The sequence below is a fragment of the Giraffa tippelskirchi genome, chromosome 9 (genome assembly GCF_054371585.1).
Source record: "Giraffa tippelskirchi isolate mGirTip1 chromosome 9, T2T-mGirTip1v1.2.pri, whole genome shotgun sequence".
NCBI classification, from domain to species: domain Eukaryota; kingdom Metazoa; phylum Chordata; class Mammalia; order Artiodactyla; family Giraffidae; genus Giraffa; species Giraffa tippelskirchi.
The window spans coordinates 159015776-159034908 of record NC_137283.1 but is presented as its reverse complement, the minus strand read 5'-3'; the positions used below and the strand labels follow the sequence as shown (position 1 = coordinate 159034908).

The 19133-nt window shown below is 56.2% G+C and overlaps 1 protein-coding gene across 1 annotated transcript in view; it reads right to left on the bottom strand.

Moving 5' to 3' along the window:
• IGF2R (insulin like growth factor 2 receptor) overlaps positions 1 to 19133 on the bottom strand; it is a 104274-nt gene that overhangs the window by 3287 nt on the left and 81854 nt on the right. The window contains exons 33-46 of the mRNA XM_081530205.1: positions 18851 to 18970; positions 18318 to 18574; positions 17805 to 18023; positions 15542 to 15691; positions 12893 to 13054; positions 11573 to 11780; positions 11147 to 11293; positions 9785 to 10019; positions 8753 to 8889; positions 6450 to 6564; positions 5448 to 5594; positions 4864 to 5051; positions 837 to 1023; positions 239 to 391 (exon numbers count right to left, since the gene is read on the bottom strand). Coding sequence (XP_081386331.1) covers positions 239 to 391; positions 837 to 1023; positions 4864 to 5051; positions 5448 to 5594; positions 6450 to 6564; positions 8753 to 8889; positions 9785 to 10019; positions 11147 to 11293; positions 11573 to 11780; positions 12893 to 13054; positions 15542 to 15691; positions 17805 to 18023; positions 18318 to 18574; positions 18851 to 18970 — 2425 coding nt within the window. The remainder of the gene's footprint in view (positions 1 to 238; positions 392 to 836; positions 1024 to 4863; positions 5052 to 5447; positions 5595 to 6449; positions 6565 to 8752; positions 8890 to 9784; positions 10020 to 11146; positions 11294 to 11572; positions 11781 to 12892; positions 13055 to 15541; positions 15692 to 17804; positions 18024 to 18317; positions 18575 to 18850; positions 18971 to 19133) is intronic.

The following is a 19133-nucleotide window of genomic DNA, read 5'->3' as shown; positions in this document are numbered from 1 at the left end:
GGGGACATGTGCAGCGAGCCACGTCCTGGGAGCAGGGCGTGGTTGGGCTGAGGCCCACGGGGCGTCTGGCCACGTGACCTGACAGGTCACACGCAGGGACAGTCATCAAAGGAAGCTTTACACGACACAGCGTCCAGAGTCTTAAGAGCTCTAGCTGCTGTTGCTCAAGAAGAGAAAGCCAGGGCTCGACTCCGGGCCTCCGGCCTGGCCCCCCGCCCGGACCCTCGCCTCTCCTCACCGTCGCTCCTTCTTGTAGAGCAGCAGGGTGAGCAGGCAGCCAGTGAGCGCCACGAGCAGCAGGCTGAGCACCGCCCCGACCGCCTGGCTGCGCTCCGAGAGACCCTTGTGCTCCTGGGCGTCGTCCTCCGCACTCTCCCCGTCGAAGCCCACCCTGCAGGGAGACCGCAGCGCTCAGCTCCCTGCCCGGCAAGGCCGGGCCCGGGCGCGGGCCCTGACTGTGCACACCCACACCCAGGAAGACAAGAGCCACCACGGCAAACCCCTCTGATGACGAGACTGAGGCGGGGGACCGGGAAAGGCAGGAAGACACGGTCTCGACCACACGAGCCTCCATCGCTAAGGGGACGAGGAGAGCTGCTTTGGGGAACATGCCTCGCTGACCCTGCTGCGGGGCCCCGAGGGCACAGAGGCGCTTCTGGAGCAGAGACTTAGGGGGACACACCATCTGCCCTTGTCTTCCAGGACCACGACTCTCTGCTCTGGGAAGACACGGGGTCACAAGCCAGGTAACAACTTCTCCCTCGTAACAACTCATCCCGAGACTCAGCCTTGGTGCTCTGGGGTTGGGGGACACTGTGGGCCAGTCCCCCACTTACCCCAGTGGACACACAGCAGAGGTGTACCAGGAGAAGAGGTACTGGCAGTCGGCGGTCTCATGGCTGAACTCGGGGATCCCGTCCTTCACCAGGGGGTCACAGTGGAAGAAGATGGTGGAGGACACAGACTTTGTCTTGTCTTTCCCACACTTGGAGGACGAGGTGAACACCACATCCAGGTCGCCATCTGTCAAAAAGGCAGGCACACACACAGGCACAGCACCGTTACCACGGGCGCCTCAGCAGCGGGCTAAGTTTACCTCCTCATCATCTGTAAAAGGTCTGCAGAGAAATCAAAATCAGACGAAAGGGTCCTTCATCTCGTGTCCCAGATGAGCTCTTCACAGACTGCTCACACACATTATGGAACCCCTGCCCTAGGTCAGGAAGCAGGAGAGACTTGAACCTTGACCTAAGACAGGTCTGGCCTTTGTCCTCAGCAAACAACATGATGTGGAGTGGGGGCTGGGCACACCGGGGTTGACCATGTAGGCAACCAATCAACGAGCAAATCAGTCAGTCAACCAACCAGCCAGTCAACCAACCAACAAACCAAACAGTCAACCAACCACTAATCAACGAACCAGTCAACCAGCCAACCAATTAACCAGTCAACCAACCAACCAACCAGCCAGTCAACCAACCACTAACCAACCAACCAGTCAACTAACCAACAAGCCAGTCAACCAACCAACAAACCAGTCAACCAACCAACCAACCAGTCAACCAACCACTAACCAACCAACCAGTCAACTAACCAACAAGCCAGTCAACCAACCAACAAACCAAATAGTCAACCAACCAACCAACCAGTCAGCAAACCAACTAAAAAACTGACTAATTAGTCAAGCATACACAATGAAGACTCAATAAACCCGTGGACACGGAGGCACAGGTGGGCCTCCCTGGTCAGCTCCTGAGCTCCCATGTGTTGCCACACATTCACACTGTCACACATTTATACGTAACACCTCCTGACTCCACGGGGAGAAGACACCAGAAGCGTCTGGCTCCCTCCTGGACTTCACCCTATGGTGCTTCTCCCACTGGGTGGTTTTAATTTATATCCTTTTACGGCCAACCTTGATAGCATATTTAAAAGAAGAGCCATTACTTTGCCAACAAAGGTCCGTCTAGTCAAGTCTATGGTTTCTCCAGTGGTCATGTATGGATATGAGAGTTGGACGGTGAAGAAAGCTGAGCGCCAAAGAATTGATGCTTTTGAACTGTGGTGTTGGAGAAGACTCTTGAGAGTCCCTTGGACTGCAAGGAGATCCAACCAGTCCATCCTAAAGGAGATCAGTCCTGGGTGTTCATTGGAAGGACTGATGTTGAAGCTGAAACTCCAATACTTTGGCCACCTCATGTGAAGGGTTGACTCATTGGAAAAGACCCTAATGCTGGGAAGGACTGGGGGCAGGAGGAGAAGGGGACGACAGAGGATGAGATGGTTGGATGGCATCACCAACTCGATGGACATGGGTTTGGGTGGACTCCGGGAGTTGGTGACGGACGGAGAGGCCTGGCGTGCTGCAATTCATGGGGTCGCAGAGAGTCGGACACGACTGAGCGACTGAACTGAACTGAACTGTAATAAACTGTAAGCGTGATTAAGACAGCTTTTCGTAGTGAGTATCTTTCTAACAAATTATCACACCTGAAGAGCGCCCCCTGAACGTGCAGCTGGTGTGAGACATGAGGGGACCTCTGTGTGGACCCTGCCTCATGAGGACAACTTGGCAGCCAGTTCACAGTCGGCCCCCCTTGAGGCCCAGGGTGTGCGATGTGTGTGGTGGACGGAGCGGAGGCCAGCCCTGAGGCCGGCCGTGTGGGCTGGGCTCAGGGGACCCCTGGGGATCCTCACTCATACATACCCGGCCGAGCCGTGACCCGAGAGGGCTGCCCCACAGGCTGGAGTGTGGACACAAACCCGTGAGGCTGGTGAGGAGCCAAGGTGGCAACACTGAACCTCAGCCAGAGATGGGCCTGGAGGCTCCCCGCCCGCACCCTCTAGAGTGAATGCAGACGCGTGGGAGGATGGGGTTAAACTGCATTTCTTCCTGATACATGGACAAAGGTCTTGAAACCTATTTCCTACTGCTGGTGAGTGGATGGAGTGAAAAGGTATAAAAGGAATTTAATTAACCAAGAATAAATAAATGCACACACATAGATGTATGCATGTACACACAAACACACACACACACACACACGCTCTCTAAGCCTGGTGACTGCAGGAAGCCAACTAGACTAGACACAGGCCTTACAGACATAAGGTTCTCAGCCTGGTAACTGGGCCCCTGACCAGGGCTGCGGCGTGGAGCCAGACCACTGCTGCAGACATGCCAGCGGCAGTGCCCCTGGGTGACAGAAGGGAGCCCCAAGCTGGGTGCGGCAGTGGGGAAGTGCAGGTGGGGTGGGCAGGCTGAGCTGTGCCGCAGGAAGGCCCGAAGAAAGGTGGCATGGTGCCTGCAGGTGCCCCTGATGGGGAGGCGTGGACGCGAGCCAGGCTGACCCGGCAGGTCTCCGCCCAGCTCCAGAGGGCACTACCAAGCACAGAGACCAGCTTACTTAGCACCTGTGCACGGAAACTTCTCCAAGACTCCACCTACCCTGGGAGCAGCTACCCACCCCCCTCCTCTCGGGGAATCGCTCAGCAGCCCTTTGAGGTCTAAAGTCGGCTGGTTTTGTAAACACATTTAACTGTTTTTAAAAAAGCAAGTTCATTTACCTGGTTCAAAAAGCAAACCATGAAATGGTTTACAGAGGAAGACTAGTTGTTTAAAACAAAAACACACAAGCTGCCTCCTTGAAGTATTCTTTCCAGGTCAAGAAGGAATTAGGAAAGAAATGGGTGAGGGGGATACGAGGGTACAAACCTCCAGTTGCACAATAAAGGAGTGTACATACGAAGTGCAGACTGTGGGAATACGGTCAATAATTATGTCGCTTCTTTGCGTGGTGTCAGATGACAGCCAGACCTAGCGTGGTGGTGAGTTTGAAATGTACGGAAATGTTGAAAACACTGAGTCGTGTAACTGGAACTAACACAGCATGGCAGGTCAATTATGTTTCAGAAACAAACCAACGAACTCACAGAGAAAGAAATAAGATTTGCGGTTACCAGGGGTGTAATACTCAGGATGCCACTTACCACATGCTAAATATAACCAACACTGCTGTATGTTAAAAGAATAAATCCTAAGAGTTCTCACTACAAGAAAAAAAAATTTTTTTTTCTGTTTCTTTAATTTTGCACCTATAGGACATGATGGACATTCATTAAGTTTACTGTGACAATCATTTCATGATGTACCTAAGTCAGATCATTCTTCTGTACACCTTAAATGTATCCAGTGTCAGTCGTTCAGTCGTGTCTGACTCTTTGAGACCCCATGGACTGTAGCCCCCCAGGCTCCTCTGTCCATGGAATTCTCCAGGCAAGAATACTGGAGTGAGTTGCCATTTCCTTCTCCAGGGGATCTTCCCAACCCTGGGAGTGAACCCAGGTCTCCTGCATTACAGGCAGATTCTTTACCATCTGAGCTGTGGCTCTACGTCAACTTTATCTCAATAAAAAGAAAGGAAAAAAAGAAACACAGGACAAAGCTCCATCCGTGTAGGAGAAGGCCTTCCTCCACACCCACCCTGAACACTTGGGCCAGGTCTCTCTCTTTTCATCCTTTTGACAAATGCACAATCTCTTACCCTTTCCTAGTAACATCTGAAGTTTCAAAATAAAGCTTCACCATGATGAAAACCAAACCAAAGGTCACTCCAGCCACGGTCCTCCACGCACACCTCAGCACCTCTGGTCTAGACCAGGCCTTGCACATCTGTTTAGAATATAAATCTTCCCAACAGTGAACCGCTGGACTCTGACATATGCTGCTCAGGACACAGGATCGGACCCGGGGCTATCATGTTAAAACCCATCTGACGTTTTAACCGAAGGGAGTGTGTGCTCATGAAAAGGTTAATGTTCCTCCGAGGAAGTGAAACGTGGCACGCGGGTGGAGAGAATTACCTTGAACGTAGTATCTGGTTCGGTCGGAGGTTCCGACTTTGCGACTGAAGTGCTGGTCGTTGGCCTTCCTCTGACAGATGTTGGCCCCGGAGCAGGCGGGGTTGCTGGAGCTCGTGATGGACGAGAGCTGGATCTCGTACACGTACTTGTCCCCATTGGTCCTCATGTCCCCAGAGGCGCTGAATCGTCTGAGGAGACAGAAAAGGGCTTAGGGACAGCCCTGGATCCCAGGACCCACCTAGTGACGCTGCTAGGAAACTTAAAAAAAAAAAACTAGTAAAGCCAAAAGGTTCCTCATCAAAAATCGTTCCAGAAGGTTCCAGCTCCGACCCCTGGGCTTATCACAAATGGCGAGAGGAGGAGCAACATTATTTTTACACTCAAGAGACCTCACCATCTCTGGGGTTCGACTCAACAGCTAAGTAACGCCTGCCCTCTGTTTGAGTGAGACGTGACAACAGTAACTGGAACCGGTAACTAACACACACACACACACACATACGGACCTCTTCATCTCGCAGCCCTCAGCCGGGCAGAGCCTGGGTGATTATGGGGCGGCGCTCCCGCAAAACGGCCCCACTTACTTGAAGTAAATATCCCCGAGGCTGAAGCTCCTGCCGTTGGCGGGGTTGATGATGGTCCCGTTCACCATCTGCACCTCCTGAGGCTTCACGGCACAGGCTGCTCGCGAGTCCCAGCTGAAGTGGTAGGTGCAGCTGTCGACGTCGAACCTGCAGGGGCACATGGACCGCGGTCACGGCCACCCTTCTGCCCCGGGAGGCGCTGCCCCCCCACCTGCCAGGGCCCCGGCAGCCCCCCACCGCCCAGCCCTCCTCGCCCCCAGCCATGGACCAGCCACCCCTGGGCCAGGAGGGTGACTTCATCTTCTTTCCCCAACACCATCCAGCTCAACCACCACGTGAAAAAAAGCAGGCAAGCACTTCAACACGTTAATTTTTTTTACATTTAGAAACTAGGCAACATCTAACAGCTGGGAAGATCTGCTCCCAGATTTCTGAAAGTCTGCTTTATAAGCACTGATTTGACCCTTTGACAGTGCCTGGGTCTCCCCTTTTCCCAAGCCCCGCTTCTAGAAGGAATCGGGTCTGTTCACCAACCACAGCTCACATGCTCCCTCTGCTGGCCAAAAGCCCTCCCAGCACCAGACGGGGAGATTTCCAGCAAAATAAAAGGGCATTCCAGGTGGTGCCACCCCACCTGCCGGGGATCCCAGACCGGCTGCCTGAACAGCTGGCCGTGGGCATCACGGATCAGTGAAGCCTCTTTTGGTTACACTGCGACCTTGAAGACGGAGCCCGGTGAAATCCCACTTTATGCAACTGCTTGTCTCATGCATGGGTCCCAGCCTCCATCCAGGACTCCTCCCTTGTGGGGGCGGCCCTGGCCCCACGAGGCCAGGGGTCTCGGGGGCTGGTCCCCCACTTGCTACTGTGACAACCCCAGTATCCTCTCTGCGGCACGCACACTAAGCCGCCAAGCAGAAACCGCGGGGAGGAGCTCTGATGGGGGCCCAGCCTGCCCAGCGCCCAGCTCCCCATCCACGGTAGGGGGGACCCCACCCTCACCTCGTGAATGAAGGCCGCCCCACTGTCTTGGCACAGGTCAGCTCGATGACAGCAGACGCCGTCTTATTGTCCCCACACCGGTGGCCTTTAGAGTAAGTTACGATGACTCTGTCATCTGAAACACAGACGGTTGAACTGACGTTATCTCTAGAACTTCCTAGGAGCCTCCAGGTCAGAAGTCACTCTGGAGACTGATTGCCCCGGCGGTCAGCACTGCCAAGCTGGGTGACTCGTGCCCAGCCCGTGTCACTACCTGCATGGCCGGAGGAGACCGGGGGTCACACCTCAGCCCTACCTGTGTGATAGAGAGACCCCCAGGGCGTGCAGCTCAGGGCTGAGTGGGGAGCCCCCCGCACGGCGTGCACGCAGGGCTGAACCGCAAGTGATGGCGGCAGCCCCAGCTCCCTGCAACCTCTGTGCCAGCCCAGTGCGTCCCCCACATGCCCCACCCGAGCCGCCTGGGATGAACAGGGCAGGGGCGAGACCTCCACCCAGCAGGGGGATGGCTGGGACGGAACTGCTCTGGTCTCCTCAGTCTCCCGGCTCCACACGGAGCGCCTCCTGCTTCTGAAGGGGACGTGGTCGAGGAACCAGCAGAGCCCTAGTCCGCAGAGACCAAGGAAAGCGGGGACACGCTTTCAGCGGCCCGGCTCCCAGGGGCCAGAGGTTCTGAGAGCTGCCCTGGGTACACCCGAGCCCAGCCCTGCCCAGCGGACAGACAGTGGCTCCAGGGGCCGGGACACGGCAGTCTCAGGCCCGGCTCTCAGCACAGGGTGGGCTCACACACCCAACCCACATTCTTAGGGGCAGTGGGCCCAGAACAGGCAGTACCAGCTGCCAGGTCTTCTCCAGGCATGGTCGAGGCACAGGGGCTACTCAAGGGGAGCTGAGCGGTGAGACTCAGGCTCCCGGCACCAGCCACGGTCAAAGCCACTCCGGGTGAATTTGTTATAAATAATTGGGCTTCTCTGGAAAATTCTGGAAGTTTCACAGTTTCAAAGAGAAATCCTTAAACTTCTAGAATGTGGGAACAACAGGTGGAGGTCTCAACGAACTGCTCCCCCCGCAGAGCAGACGGGCAGCACTCTTGACCTTCCAGGCCTCAGGCCCTCAGCCTGAGAAGCGGACGAAGACACTGGCCCGGAGAACTGTCGCAGGTTACACGTGCACACCCACATATATCACACACACACGTATGAAGCACGGTTCTCGAGCACTGTTGGTTCCTGTGAGAAGAGTCTGTCTCTTCACCCCCTAAGGTGATGTCCCCTAAGCAAACGTGGGGTCACAGTGACGGGCCTTAGATGGCTGTCCTGCTGGGGCCTGAGAGAGGTAAGATCCCACCTGGTGAGTCAGAGAACAGGAGGTCTCACTATTCTTTTCAGGAGGCTTCAACCTCCTAGTCTTTGCACTCGGCTGTGGGAAACCACGGGAAGACCCGGGTCAGATGTCCACACGACGACGAGGCACAGGCAGAGAACCACCCTTAGCCCCCAGCGCCCTTCATGGCAGCAACAACCGAGGTCTCCAAGGTCACGGGCTGGGAGGTCTGGCCCCTTCTGCCGGGGCCTGGGCGGGGGGTGACTTCACCCCCACCTCCAACCTGCAGAGTCGGGCTTTCTCTCCAGTGTGACAGGGGTCCTCCGGAATTTCCTTTCTCCATTTCAACAGCTCGAGTGGACTAAGTCTCCCTGCGCTTTCATCAAGACAGCCTGGGGAGCCCCCGCCCCCGCAGCTGAACAGGCACAGTGACGGCTTGCTTTCTTGTCTCTCCCACCACCCGACTGTCCCTAAACTAAGAAAATCCGACCTTCTCCCTTTGCATGACACAAGAGTCTTTCACTCAACAACCAACTGCAAGAGGAATTTTCCATCAGTACTATTAACAAAGCGCTTCGTTTCGTGATTCCAAACTATTATAAGACATTTATGAGGATATATCCGGATGGTCCCGACCAGGTTTTTGTGTTTGTCGTGCGGCTTCTCCCAAATAAACCCGTAAACGTGCACAGGGAGACTCAGAGGCAATCCGGACATCCTGCCCCCTTCCCAACCACAAGAACCTTCCCAAGAGCACCCCACCCTCCAGACACAGACCGGGACCTGCCGTCTGAAAGAACACAAGACGGTGCTTATTCTAACGCTTCAGGAGGCGCCAGGCTGCCCAAGAAACGGTTACTGAGAATAACACACCTGCAGGTTCCGACGGAAGCCAGTGCTGACCCTCCAGTCACAGGACGACACCCTCACCTACCCAACTCAGACGCGGCACGCGCAACCCCAGGCCAGGGCCCGGGCCTTACCCACAACATCCAGCTTCTGCGTATGAACGAGCCCGAGGGCCTGAACCTCGCCAGAGGCGCTCTTTTTGCACACGCTGGCTCTCTCCGAGCAGTCCTGGGGTCCCTTGTATATTTTCTGACACAGGTTGATGTAGTACCTGCAAAACGACACAGCGTGAGGCAAGGTTGGCGTCTGTCCCGACACGCTTGGGGGCAGCTCTTCCCACCCTTTCAGAAAAGGCCACCATCCGAGCGTCTCCCAGCACCTCTGGATGCAGCCCTGACCCGGGTCTCTGGGTAAAAAAGGCCAGAGAGCGCGTGGAAGCTGAAAACGTGAGCGTGCCCACCGGGCACACGGGGCGAGTCCCGAGACTCGGGCGGCTTAGAGTCAAGACAGGCAACGGCTCAAACCCTGGTGAGGCACCCCCTGTCCTCAGGTTACCGAGGCCTCCAGCTCCACGCTCCCCACTGCGGGGAGGACGGACATGCGCCTGGCTCTAAGCGTGGAGCGGTCAGGCCAGCATGGCTGAGGTACTCGGGGCGGCAAAGCGGGGCGAGTTAACACCCCCATCAATCCAACGCAGTGAGGTGGTTTACTCGCTAAGTCATGTCCAACTCTTGCGACCCCATGGACTGTAGCCTGCCAGGCTTCTCTGTCCTCCGTCCATGGGATTCTCCAGGCAAGAATACCGGAGTGGGTTACCATTCCCTTCTCCAGGGGACCTTCCTGACCCAGGGATGGTACCTGAGTCGCCTGCACTGCAGGCAGATTCTTTACCGACTGAGCCACCAGGGAAGCCCAACACGGACGGCGTCCCAGACAAGAACAAAACCGCGACTGATTCCATCAGGCCCGCAGCTGGTCACCAGCCGCCTTGGGATCTCAAGGCTGGCTTTAGCTGCCTGCTTCCAAACCACCCGGCATGCACCAGGCCTCCCCGAGCAGAGGCCTGAGGCCGTCCCACCTTCAGAATCGGAGCCTGAAGCGCTGCGCGCTCGCCCCGTCGGGACGCCAGGCCTGAGAAGGACGCAGCCGGCGGGGGAGGTACTCACGAGGCTCCGTCGTGCACGAAGGACCAGGAGCCGGTGAGGGACGAGAGCAGCCGCAGGTCGTAGGTCTTGTGCTTCTGGACGAACTTGCACTCCATCTTCTTTGGGGGACAGACCACCTTCGTCTTCCACTCGAAGGTCACCTCGCACCCGCGCACCTCGCTGAAGACCTGGGGCCGCCCCACGTCGGCGTCCTCGTCGCACTTGAAGATGATGGCGGACGTCCGGTGGCTGGTGGCTGGGGCGGCCCAGGAGACAAGCGTCAGGCCCCCGGCCCGGCCCGCGCTCATCCGGGGTCCCCACCTCCGCGGCGCTGGCACTGAGGGGTGCTGTCCGACCCCAGCTACTCCCCACTTCTTGTCGTGTTTCATTCCCATTTCAACCCTAAAACTAGGACCAAGTTCCCCTTCCACACTTAACCACCCCACAGCAACAGTACAATTCCTTGCAAACAGGTATTACTTGATTAAAGTACGAATGATAACAATAAAAATAGTAACAATAAGCATCCTGTAACAACCTAAAAACGTGTCATCTAACCTACCAGGAGAAAAATCCTGTCCTAATAAGCCTCCAAAGAAGGCTACAGTATTCCCTTGCAGACTTACTGTTTCTAATTCCTCGTGTGTGTGTTAAGTCGCTCAGTTGTGTCCAACTCTTTGTGACCCCACAGACTGTAGCCTGCCGGGCTCCTCTGTCCATGGGATTCTCCAGGCAAGAACACTGGAGTGGGTTGCTGTTCCCTTCTCCAAGGGCTCTTTCCGACCAAGGGATTGCACCCAGGTCTCCCCCATTGCAGGTGGACTCTTTCCTGTCTGAGCCACCAGGGAAGCCCTAATTCCTTAACATGTATCATTTTGTTCCATGGCTAGGTACAAGAGCTAAACAACTTCTCGTACACTCATCCCATCACTTTCCTTGAGAACTCACATCTGTCTGTGCCCCCCGTGTTACTAGGACTCTCGTGTGTCCATTCTCTCCACTGCAGCAAGGGTGCTGAGACCCACCCCCACCCCCCCGCCCGACCCAGTCCACCGCAGAGCTGACGGTCAGCAGACAAGGCCCTGATGACCCCTCACCACCCTGCAGACCTGGGACAGCAACAGTTCTAACGAGTGTGAACGTGAGCCACTGGTGCTGAAAACTGGCATGTGGACACGAGCCCCTGGAGCTGGGGAGGGGGCCAAGCTTACCGCCCCACATCTGTCACCTGGCCCCACAGAGCAATTAAAAACAACTTTATGGAAAATAGCCCTGGCAAGAAAACACCACATGCGACAGACATGCTGCCATTAACGTGGACGGTCCAGGAAGATCTGAGCGTGAACCCAGGCCTCCAGCGGGGGCCCAGGCGTGTCCACTTACAGTGCTTGCAGAAGCCCCACTCGTGGTCCCTGTCGTAGTTGGCGGTGGTCGCGCACCAGAGCCTGGCCCTGCTCTCCACAACACATTCCTCGTAGCTCTTCCCGTTGAACACGAAGGGGAACACACACAGGTCGCCGTCTTCAGTTTCTGGGAAGGAGAAATCGGAGTGACCCCGATTATCCGCACCACATCAGCTGAGCCCGGCCAGGGGCGGTCCCCTCGAACGACGACTCCCCATGGGAAGCCCCCCCTAAACCGGTGGACGGTTCGTGGGCCGAAGCGCTCACACCCAGAGCTGGTAGGATGCACCATCCCGTGCGCTGGTGCTCACGGCATCTGGAGCGTCATTCCTCAGTTCCCTCCTACTGCCGGGTCTAATTCTACGTCTGCTGGGAATGGACACTTCACCCGCCCACAAAGACTTACCCGGAGGGCAAGTGTCTCCATTGGCATAACTCAGAATGACAGCTTCGTCCTGGTGCCTGTAGTCCAGCTTCATGGACGCCAGCCGCCCGAAAGATGCCCCCTTGCTCCCGGACAGCAGGCAGACAGCGCCGTCCTTGCAGCCTCCTTCATCCAGGCCCGCTGCTGCGGTGCACACCCCCACGCTGTAGGTGTGTGGGCCTCGGGTCACCTGCAGAGACACCGCCCCACGCTGTGACTGGGCCTCCGGGGGGGCAGGGCCAGCGCTGGTAGGGGGGACACGTGAGCAGGAAAGTGGGGCTCTGTCCACAGGCCGTGCACGTGCCTGGGAGCTCACCCTCCTTGTCCCCCCCTGCAGAGTGCAATGCCCTGGCCACTCCCAGGCATGTCCCTCCTCACCGAGGCTATGATTCCTGGTGCAGTACTGCTGACCACGCTCCCATAGGCCTCTGGCTGCCTGCCCCCTACCCTAAGCCACGTCTCCTGCCAGTAACCCCAGAGTGCCGAGAACTTGGGACTGAGCACAGGGCAGCCACGACCTAACTAAACACAGTTCTCCTCCCTGGCTGCCCCGCCTCTGCAGGCTCTAAGCTGCCGCACACCCGTCTGGAGGACCTGCACCCAGGCAAGGTCTCTTGTTCTGGGAGCCAGACGGCTGGCACCTGGGCATACTACTCAGAGCTCACCGCTCACCAGCTGCCATACGCCAGGAGGCGCTGGGATCTTGCGGGCTTGGTCCACAGCCCTGTGACTCAGTAACACCCACATCACAGGGATGGCTTGGTCCACAGCCGTGTGCCTCTGTAACGTCTACATCACAAGGACATGGGCCCCAGCCTCTAAAGCGTAACGCACAGCCCCTCAACATTCAGGCTGGCACGAAACCAGCCCCTGACACCCAAATGTGTCTCAGGTTGGGGCTGGAGGGGGTCTCTGGGCTGCAGGCGGAGGCGGAGCCATGTGGGCTCTACCAGCCCCGCCCCCTGAGCGGCCTCCTGCTCTCCATCTGTGATGTGGAAGAACACCTGTGACCCTCCTCACTGAATGACTGAATCCTTGCCAAGCGCACGAGAAAGACTCACTCTGAATTGTGGGGCACAGCTCGGGCACGAGCCGTGACTGGTTGGCACGCTGTCCAGCGCCCCCAGCAGGCCAAGCCCGCGCCCGGGACAGAGTGAGGACCACCCCCATCCGTCCCCTCGGCCCCACAGTGCCTGAGGGACCTCAGGTTCTCCAGCGCCCACGGAGGCTGCATCATAACACACAGAGGAGCGTGAGAGCAAAGCCAGCCCCGAGGTCGCGGGCTCTGGGGTGTGGCGTTACCTTGAAGGTGCTCTTGGAGAGGCTGGACAGGTTGAAGCTGTAGTACAGCTGCTCATCCGTGAGAGAGCAGCCCTCCGTCCTCACTTCGTCGGGACAGACCAGCGGGGTCTCCCACTCAAACACGAAGTCGCAGTCACTGGTCCTCAGCAGTTTTGGCGTCCCCTGTTTGGGGGGGGGGGGGGCGGGGTGCGAGCCCAGGTGTGAAATCCATGTGGATTAACAAGCACAGTAACCTCCCTGTTCCCCCAACAGGGCCAGGGACCCCTGCCCCGGGCGCTGTGGGCTCGGAGATGCTCCCAAACCACCAGGGGCCCTGGGTGACCCACGGCAGGCTCTCAGAGTGGGCAGCCACTGTCCTCACGAGGAGCAAGCAAGCAGCAGCCTCACCAGGCAGGCCTGCCTGCACCCAACTCCCCGCCGCCCCCAGGCCCCTGTGTCCCTGCACTTAGCATGCCAACACTCCAGACTACCACCAGCTCAGAGCAAAGGGTGGGGGGGGTCTTTAAACTTTGGGACAGGGAAGCCTGAGACACCAAGAGTCTCTGACTGCAGAGGAGGGAGCAAGTGTTTCCTGTACATTCGAGGGGGCGTCCCCACCCACGTCTCTGGAGACTGAGGGGATGTTTATACTAAGGGCGAGACACGATCCAGCCGGACATTCCACAGGCCGAGTATCTAAATAAATATCCATCAACGTCCTTACTGCCTCCCCTCCCTCGTTCAGCGGCAGCCATAAAAACAGATGCGGAATTTCATTAATTGTTGCTGAGAATGCATTTTTCTATTAATGTACGTGGAGGAAGTATTTCCACTGAAGATAAAAAATGCAGGGGAAGGAAACTTCATTAAAAGTCTCTTCCGAACCTGACCGCACATGCAGCGTGAGATGCCTTGCTTCTGAGCCCCCCGAAACACCCATCGCTCTCAGCACTCCACTGCTCTGAGACCCAGCGTGAGTCCAGGGGGGCCTGAGGACATGCATCCACACCCCCCCAGACACGTGGACGCACGTGCAGAGACAGAGGGGCCGGTGGATCACGGCTGCCTGTACCTCGGTCATTCGGGACTCCCCTCACGTCCGGCAACGTGTGAACAGGGAGGATGTGTTGGTCCAGGAGCTGTGCGGTTTCCACGCAGAGGCCCAAGAAGGCAACCCTTTGTATCTCCCCTTCTCTCAATTACTGGACCATCCCTCCTGGGAAGGCTGCCGCGAGCCACTTCCTGCCACCGTCCACTCACCCACGTCGCCCATTCCCATCAAGGGACTGTAAGCTTTCCAGAGTTTAGGAATTTCAGAAGCACAAGTATGGGGGAAGGGAGAGTTAGGGAGTTTCCAATGGACACGTACGCAATGTTATATTTAAAATGGATAACCAAAAAAAGACCTGCTATATAGCACAGAGAACTCGGCTCAATGTTAAGTGGCAGCCTAGATGGGAGGGGAGTTTGGGGGAGAACGGATGCATGTCTGTGTCTGGCTGAGCCCCTTCCTGTTCACCTGCAACTATCACAACACCGTTAGTGGCTATGCCGTTGTGTTATTTGGTCACTAAGTTGTGTCGGACTCTGCGACTCAACGGACCGCAGCGCGTCAGCCCTCCCTGTCTCCCGGAGTTGGCCCCAACTCATGTCCATTGGGTCAGTGATGCCACCCAACCATCTCATCCTCAACTATACGCCAATACAAAATAAACAGGCAGCACAGGGGGCTGAGACCCAGGCTGCCAGCACAGAGGTCTCCAGTGGAGCAGCGGTGGGGACGCCTGTCCCTGCAGGGCCACGCGACGTCGGGCAGCCCTCCTAGGTCATCACAAAATGAGGGCTGCGAACTACTGGTTTATCTCCTGTTCCCAGAGGGAGGGCAAGAGAAAACTTACGCAAAACTCCTTACAACAAAACAGTGCTCTTTTTTAATGGAAGCTGTTTTTTAACTGCACGTAAAAGAAAAACCAACGGCCTCCTTAAAGGTAAATGGTACACTATCATAGCTACTGATACTTTTATCCCAAAGGTCTTCTTTCATTTGCTAATTTGCGAAATATGAATTATGCCTTGAACGATTACAGCTGCCAAAATGTCTGACTTCCCAACAAGAATAAAATTGGTAACGTTATAATTTAAAAGAAGAAAATCAAAGTTGACACTGGAGTATGTTGGTAGGCAGGCAGCTCGGACGGTAAAGAATCTGCCTGCAATGCAAAAGACTCGGGTTTGATTCCTGGGTCAGGAAGATCCCCTGGAGAAGAGAATGGCTACCTACTCCAGTATTCTTGTCTGGAGAACCCCATGGACGGAGGAGCCTGGTGGGCTACAGTCCATGGGGTCGCAAAGAGTGGGACACAACTGAGTGACTAACGCTTTCTTTCACTTCCAGGCAAAGGTGAAGGCTACTTCTTTGCTCGAGCATGTCATGTTTTTAAATTACAACAAGCCTCCTTGTGCAAAACCTGCCCTGGTAACTCAGAGAGGGCTTACTTATTGCTAAACTTAGGATCTCAAATGATTCCACACACCACTGACACACCACACGGTGCAAGGCAGGCGCTGCGAACACGGGCAGCCTTCATCCAAAACAGGCTTCGTGGGTCTCCAGCTCTGGCTGGCTGACCCACACACCAACTCCTACCTTGTACACCAGGGCTCACTTACCATGCTCACGCCCCGCTTACAGTGAAATGCGATCAGCGAGGTGTAGTTGAAATGCTGGTCCGCCAAGCAAGGAGTGCTGCTTTCAAAGTTCAAGTAAACTTCGTTGGCTATGGGATTGAGGATCGGAGGTCCAGCCACACGGCCAATATCCTGAACAAAGAGAAAGCAGGTGATGTTTCAGGAACGTAATCGTTCCCCAGGTTAGAGGAAGAAGGGCTGACAGAGAAGTTGACAAAAATTGCACGTCCTCAGTTTTGAAGACAAGTAGCACCTAAAGAAACTGTGTTACCAACAGCTCACCTGAAAAGCCCTGACAGTGAGTGCAAAATAGACACCCTGCTTCGCCAGTGGGCATCAGTGACATGAGCAACAGTGGGGGCACCTCTACTCAGGGGTGGGCTTCCCTGGGGGCTCAGATGGCAAAGAACCTGCCTGCAATGCAGAAGACCCGGGTTCGATCCCTGAGTGGGGAAGATCCCCTGGAGAAGGGCATGGCTACCCATTCCCGTATTCCTGCCTGGAGACTCCCATGGACAGAGGAGCCTGGTGGATTACAGTCCACAGGGTGGCCGAGTCAGACACCACTGAGTGAGTAACACTTAACTGTGGGACAAATTTATCACCAAGGCATCTACTCAGGGTCAATTTTCGAAGATTCGAGGCAACAGGAGTCTCTCTTGGGTCACACCCAGAAGGCTGCTCAGTCCCTTCACGTGCTGGCGGGAGGCAGGAACCCACATGGCTGCCCCGTCTCTTCAGTGACGCCTGAGGCGTGTCCTCGGGGGGGCACAGAGCACACACACTCACACACTCCCACCACCTTCTACGGCTTCGCTCGGTCCCTGGCACACACTAGCTGCTCAGGCAGTGTTTTTGAGCAAATAGACACACAAATGAAAAAAATGTGATTGGCCAGGAATGGTGTGTATGTATATGTGTGAGCGTGTGTGTGAGAGATAAGTGTGAGTGTGAGATGAGTATGTGGTGTGTGTGAAATGAGTACAATGTGTGAGACGAGTGTGTGTGTGATGAGTGTGTGTACGTGTTAAGTGTGTGAGATGAGCGTGTATGTGAGATGAGTGCGTATGTGAGACGAATGTGTGTGTGAGATGTACATGTGTGATGAGTGTATGTATGTGGTAAGTGTGTGAGAGGTGAGATGTGTATGTGGTAAGATTGTGAGAGATGAGTGTGTGAGAGATGAGTGTGTGTGTGGTGTATGATTGATGAATGTGTGTGTGAGATGAGTGTGTGTGAGATGAGCATGTGGTGTGAGAGATGAGTGTGTGCATGTGGTGTGAGTGAGATGTGTGTGGTGTGCGAGATGTGTGTGGTGTGCGAGAGATGAGTGGGTGAGTGAATGTGTGAATGAAGCCACACAACGCGCTCTGTTGACCACGCTGGGGCCACGATGACACAACACCCTCTCTAGTTAGAGAACTTCCTCTATTATTTTTAAATCTGGAAGAAGGTAGCCAGATGGGAGAAGACGGCTCCCGGCCGCACCGTCGGGAAGGCTGATCGCAAGCACTTCCTGCTGACACCAATGGTCCAGGCCCCGCGCTTGTCAAGCAGCCACGCTCTAGTCAAGCTCACATCACGGCCAACTTTCCCAACCACTGCCCACGTCTCTCCCCACCCGCACCACGGGTAACGTCCATCCGTGACAAGGACATCTAGGTACCTCGGGACGGGACTCACTGTTAAAAGAAGTGAGAAACAGAGCACTCCTGGGGTGCATTTCATTTCAAATAACACACGCTGAGAACTGGACAAAACGTGAACATAGCTCGTGAAGACAATGTTGGGAGAGACCCAAACCTATGCTGGGAAATGCTGACATGCACCAAAGCTTTCAAGGCAGAACGCTTAGTTATTAGCCAACTGGCTTACGCCCTCAATTATAAACTCATTTACCAAAGGACGTGCTTGTATTTCATAAGCTTTTAACGATAGAAGACCCGCACTTAAGCCAAGACACCGAGCTCCGTCAACATCTTGGAGACTTCTGACCTGATACAAACAACCCGTATCTCCACACATGTTCACATTTTCTTCTGTAACTTCTATCGCAACAAGCGACAGCTCAATGCACAAACCCTTACGTTCCTCTTCCCCTGGCGGACCCAGAATCAGAGAGCCCCGGCTCACTTCCCCGTTCATTCTGCCTGAAGACTCTCCACCGACAGCAAGACACGCGCCATGCGGGGGGGCTGCTGAAACACCCTGCGGGACGGCCTCTGCCCTCGGGCCCCATACTCACTATCGGGGGGCCGTCCACGGGAACCTTGCACACGGCAGCCCCAGCGGGGCAGGCCACCCCGTGCATGGGGTTGAGCGGCCGGCAGATGTTGACGTAGAAGTCGGGGCCGGTGTCGGAGCCGTCGTCCTCGCTCTCGTCATACGCTTCGTAACCCCCGGTGCGGTGGATGAGCGGGGACAGGTCGATGAGCGAGCTGCCGTTCCTCACGGAGCACTCCGTCTATCACGGGAAACACGCCTCTACGTTGGCATCTACGACTGTGCTCCTGACCACCAACCACACGGTCTGACCACCGACCACACAGTCACCGCGAGGGTTTAGGCTGTACGGGAAACGTGCTACAGGTGGATCAACAACCCCCCCCACGTGCTTTGCTTTATCTAGTGCTGGGCACTCCGAACCAAGCGTTATCAGGGCCTCGGGAGTGGATGAGAAGCGGGCGGGGGCACCAAGGAACCCATGGGAGAAGCGGAGGGCCCCTGGGCTGGGCAGGCTGGGCCGCCCTGGACTCACCGTCTGCTCGCAGGCCAGGGGCGTGTGCCAGGAAAAGAAGAGCGTGCACGTGCGCTTGTCCAGGGAGATCAGCATGGGCCTGTTGGTGGGCCCAGCCTCAGGCCTGCATACGAAGCTGATGACACTCTTGTAGCTCAGGCCGGTCTTGGAGGGGCAGGGGGAGCCGCCCTCGTACACCAGCTGCAAGACCTGGTCCACATAGGTCAGCCGCTTGCTCGCCTTGCCCACGCTGATCCTGGTCTGCCCGAAGCAGGCCCCTGTCCCCAGCACAGAGCCGGTGGGAAGGACACACAGTTAGGGACTCAAAGCACTCGCTTCCTGATAACGAACTTCCTGCAGAGCCACAGCTACAATCCACAGCTGGCACTCCTGAGGGTGCTACATGATTTCAGCACATGCTACACGTCTAATACTTCACTCCGTGGTTACAAATCACCCCCTCACTGTCCCCCCCCTCACCCCCAAGAGAGTTGCTGCCGATGAAGGCATCTGATCTCTTCGCCGGAGGGGCATGGAGGGCAGGCCGCACTTACCCACGCCAGGGGCACAGTTCTCGTTGTCCCCACACACACTGAGGTAGACCAGTCCCTTCTCACTGTAGGCGGCGGTGAAGCCGGCCCGGCCGCTCAGAGAGCTCAGGTCAAACAGGTGTCCTGCACGGGGTGGGCAGGGGGACACAGTGACCCCTCTCTGCATGCAAAGATACGGATCCCACTGGCCGTGCGGCCCCTGACTCCTCATGATGAATCTGCCCCCTTCACCAGCTCGGCCCTGAGAACCTTCCTGACCAGCTAGAGAGTATGGGGTGGGGGTGGG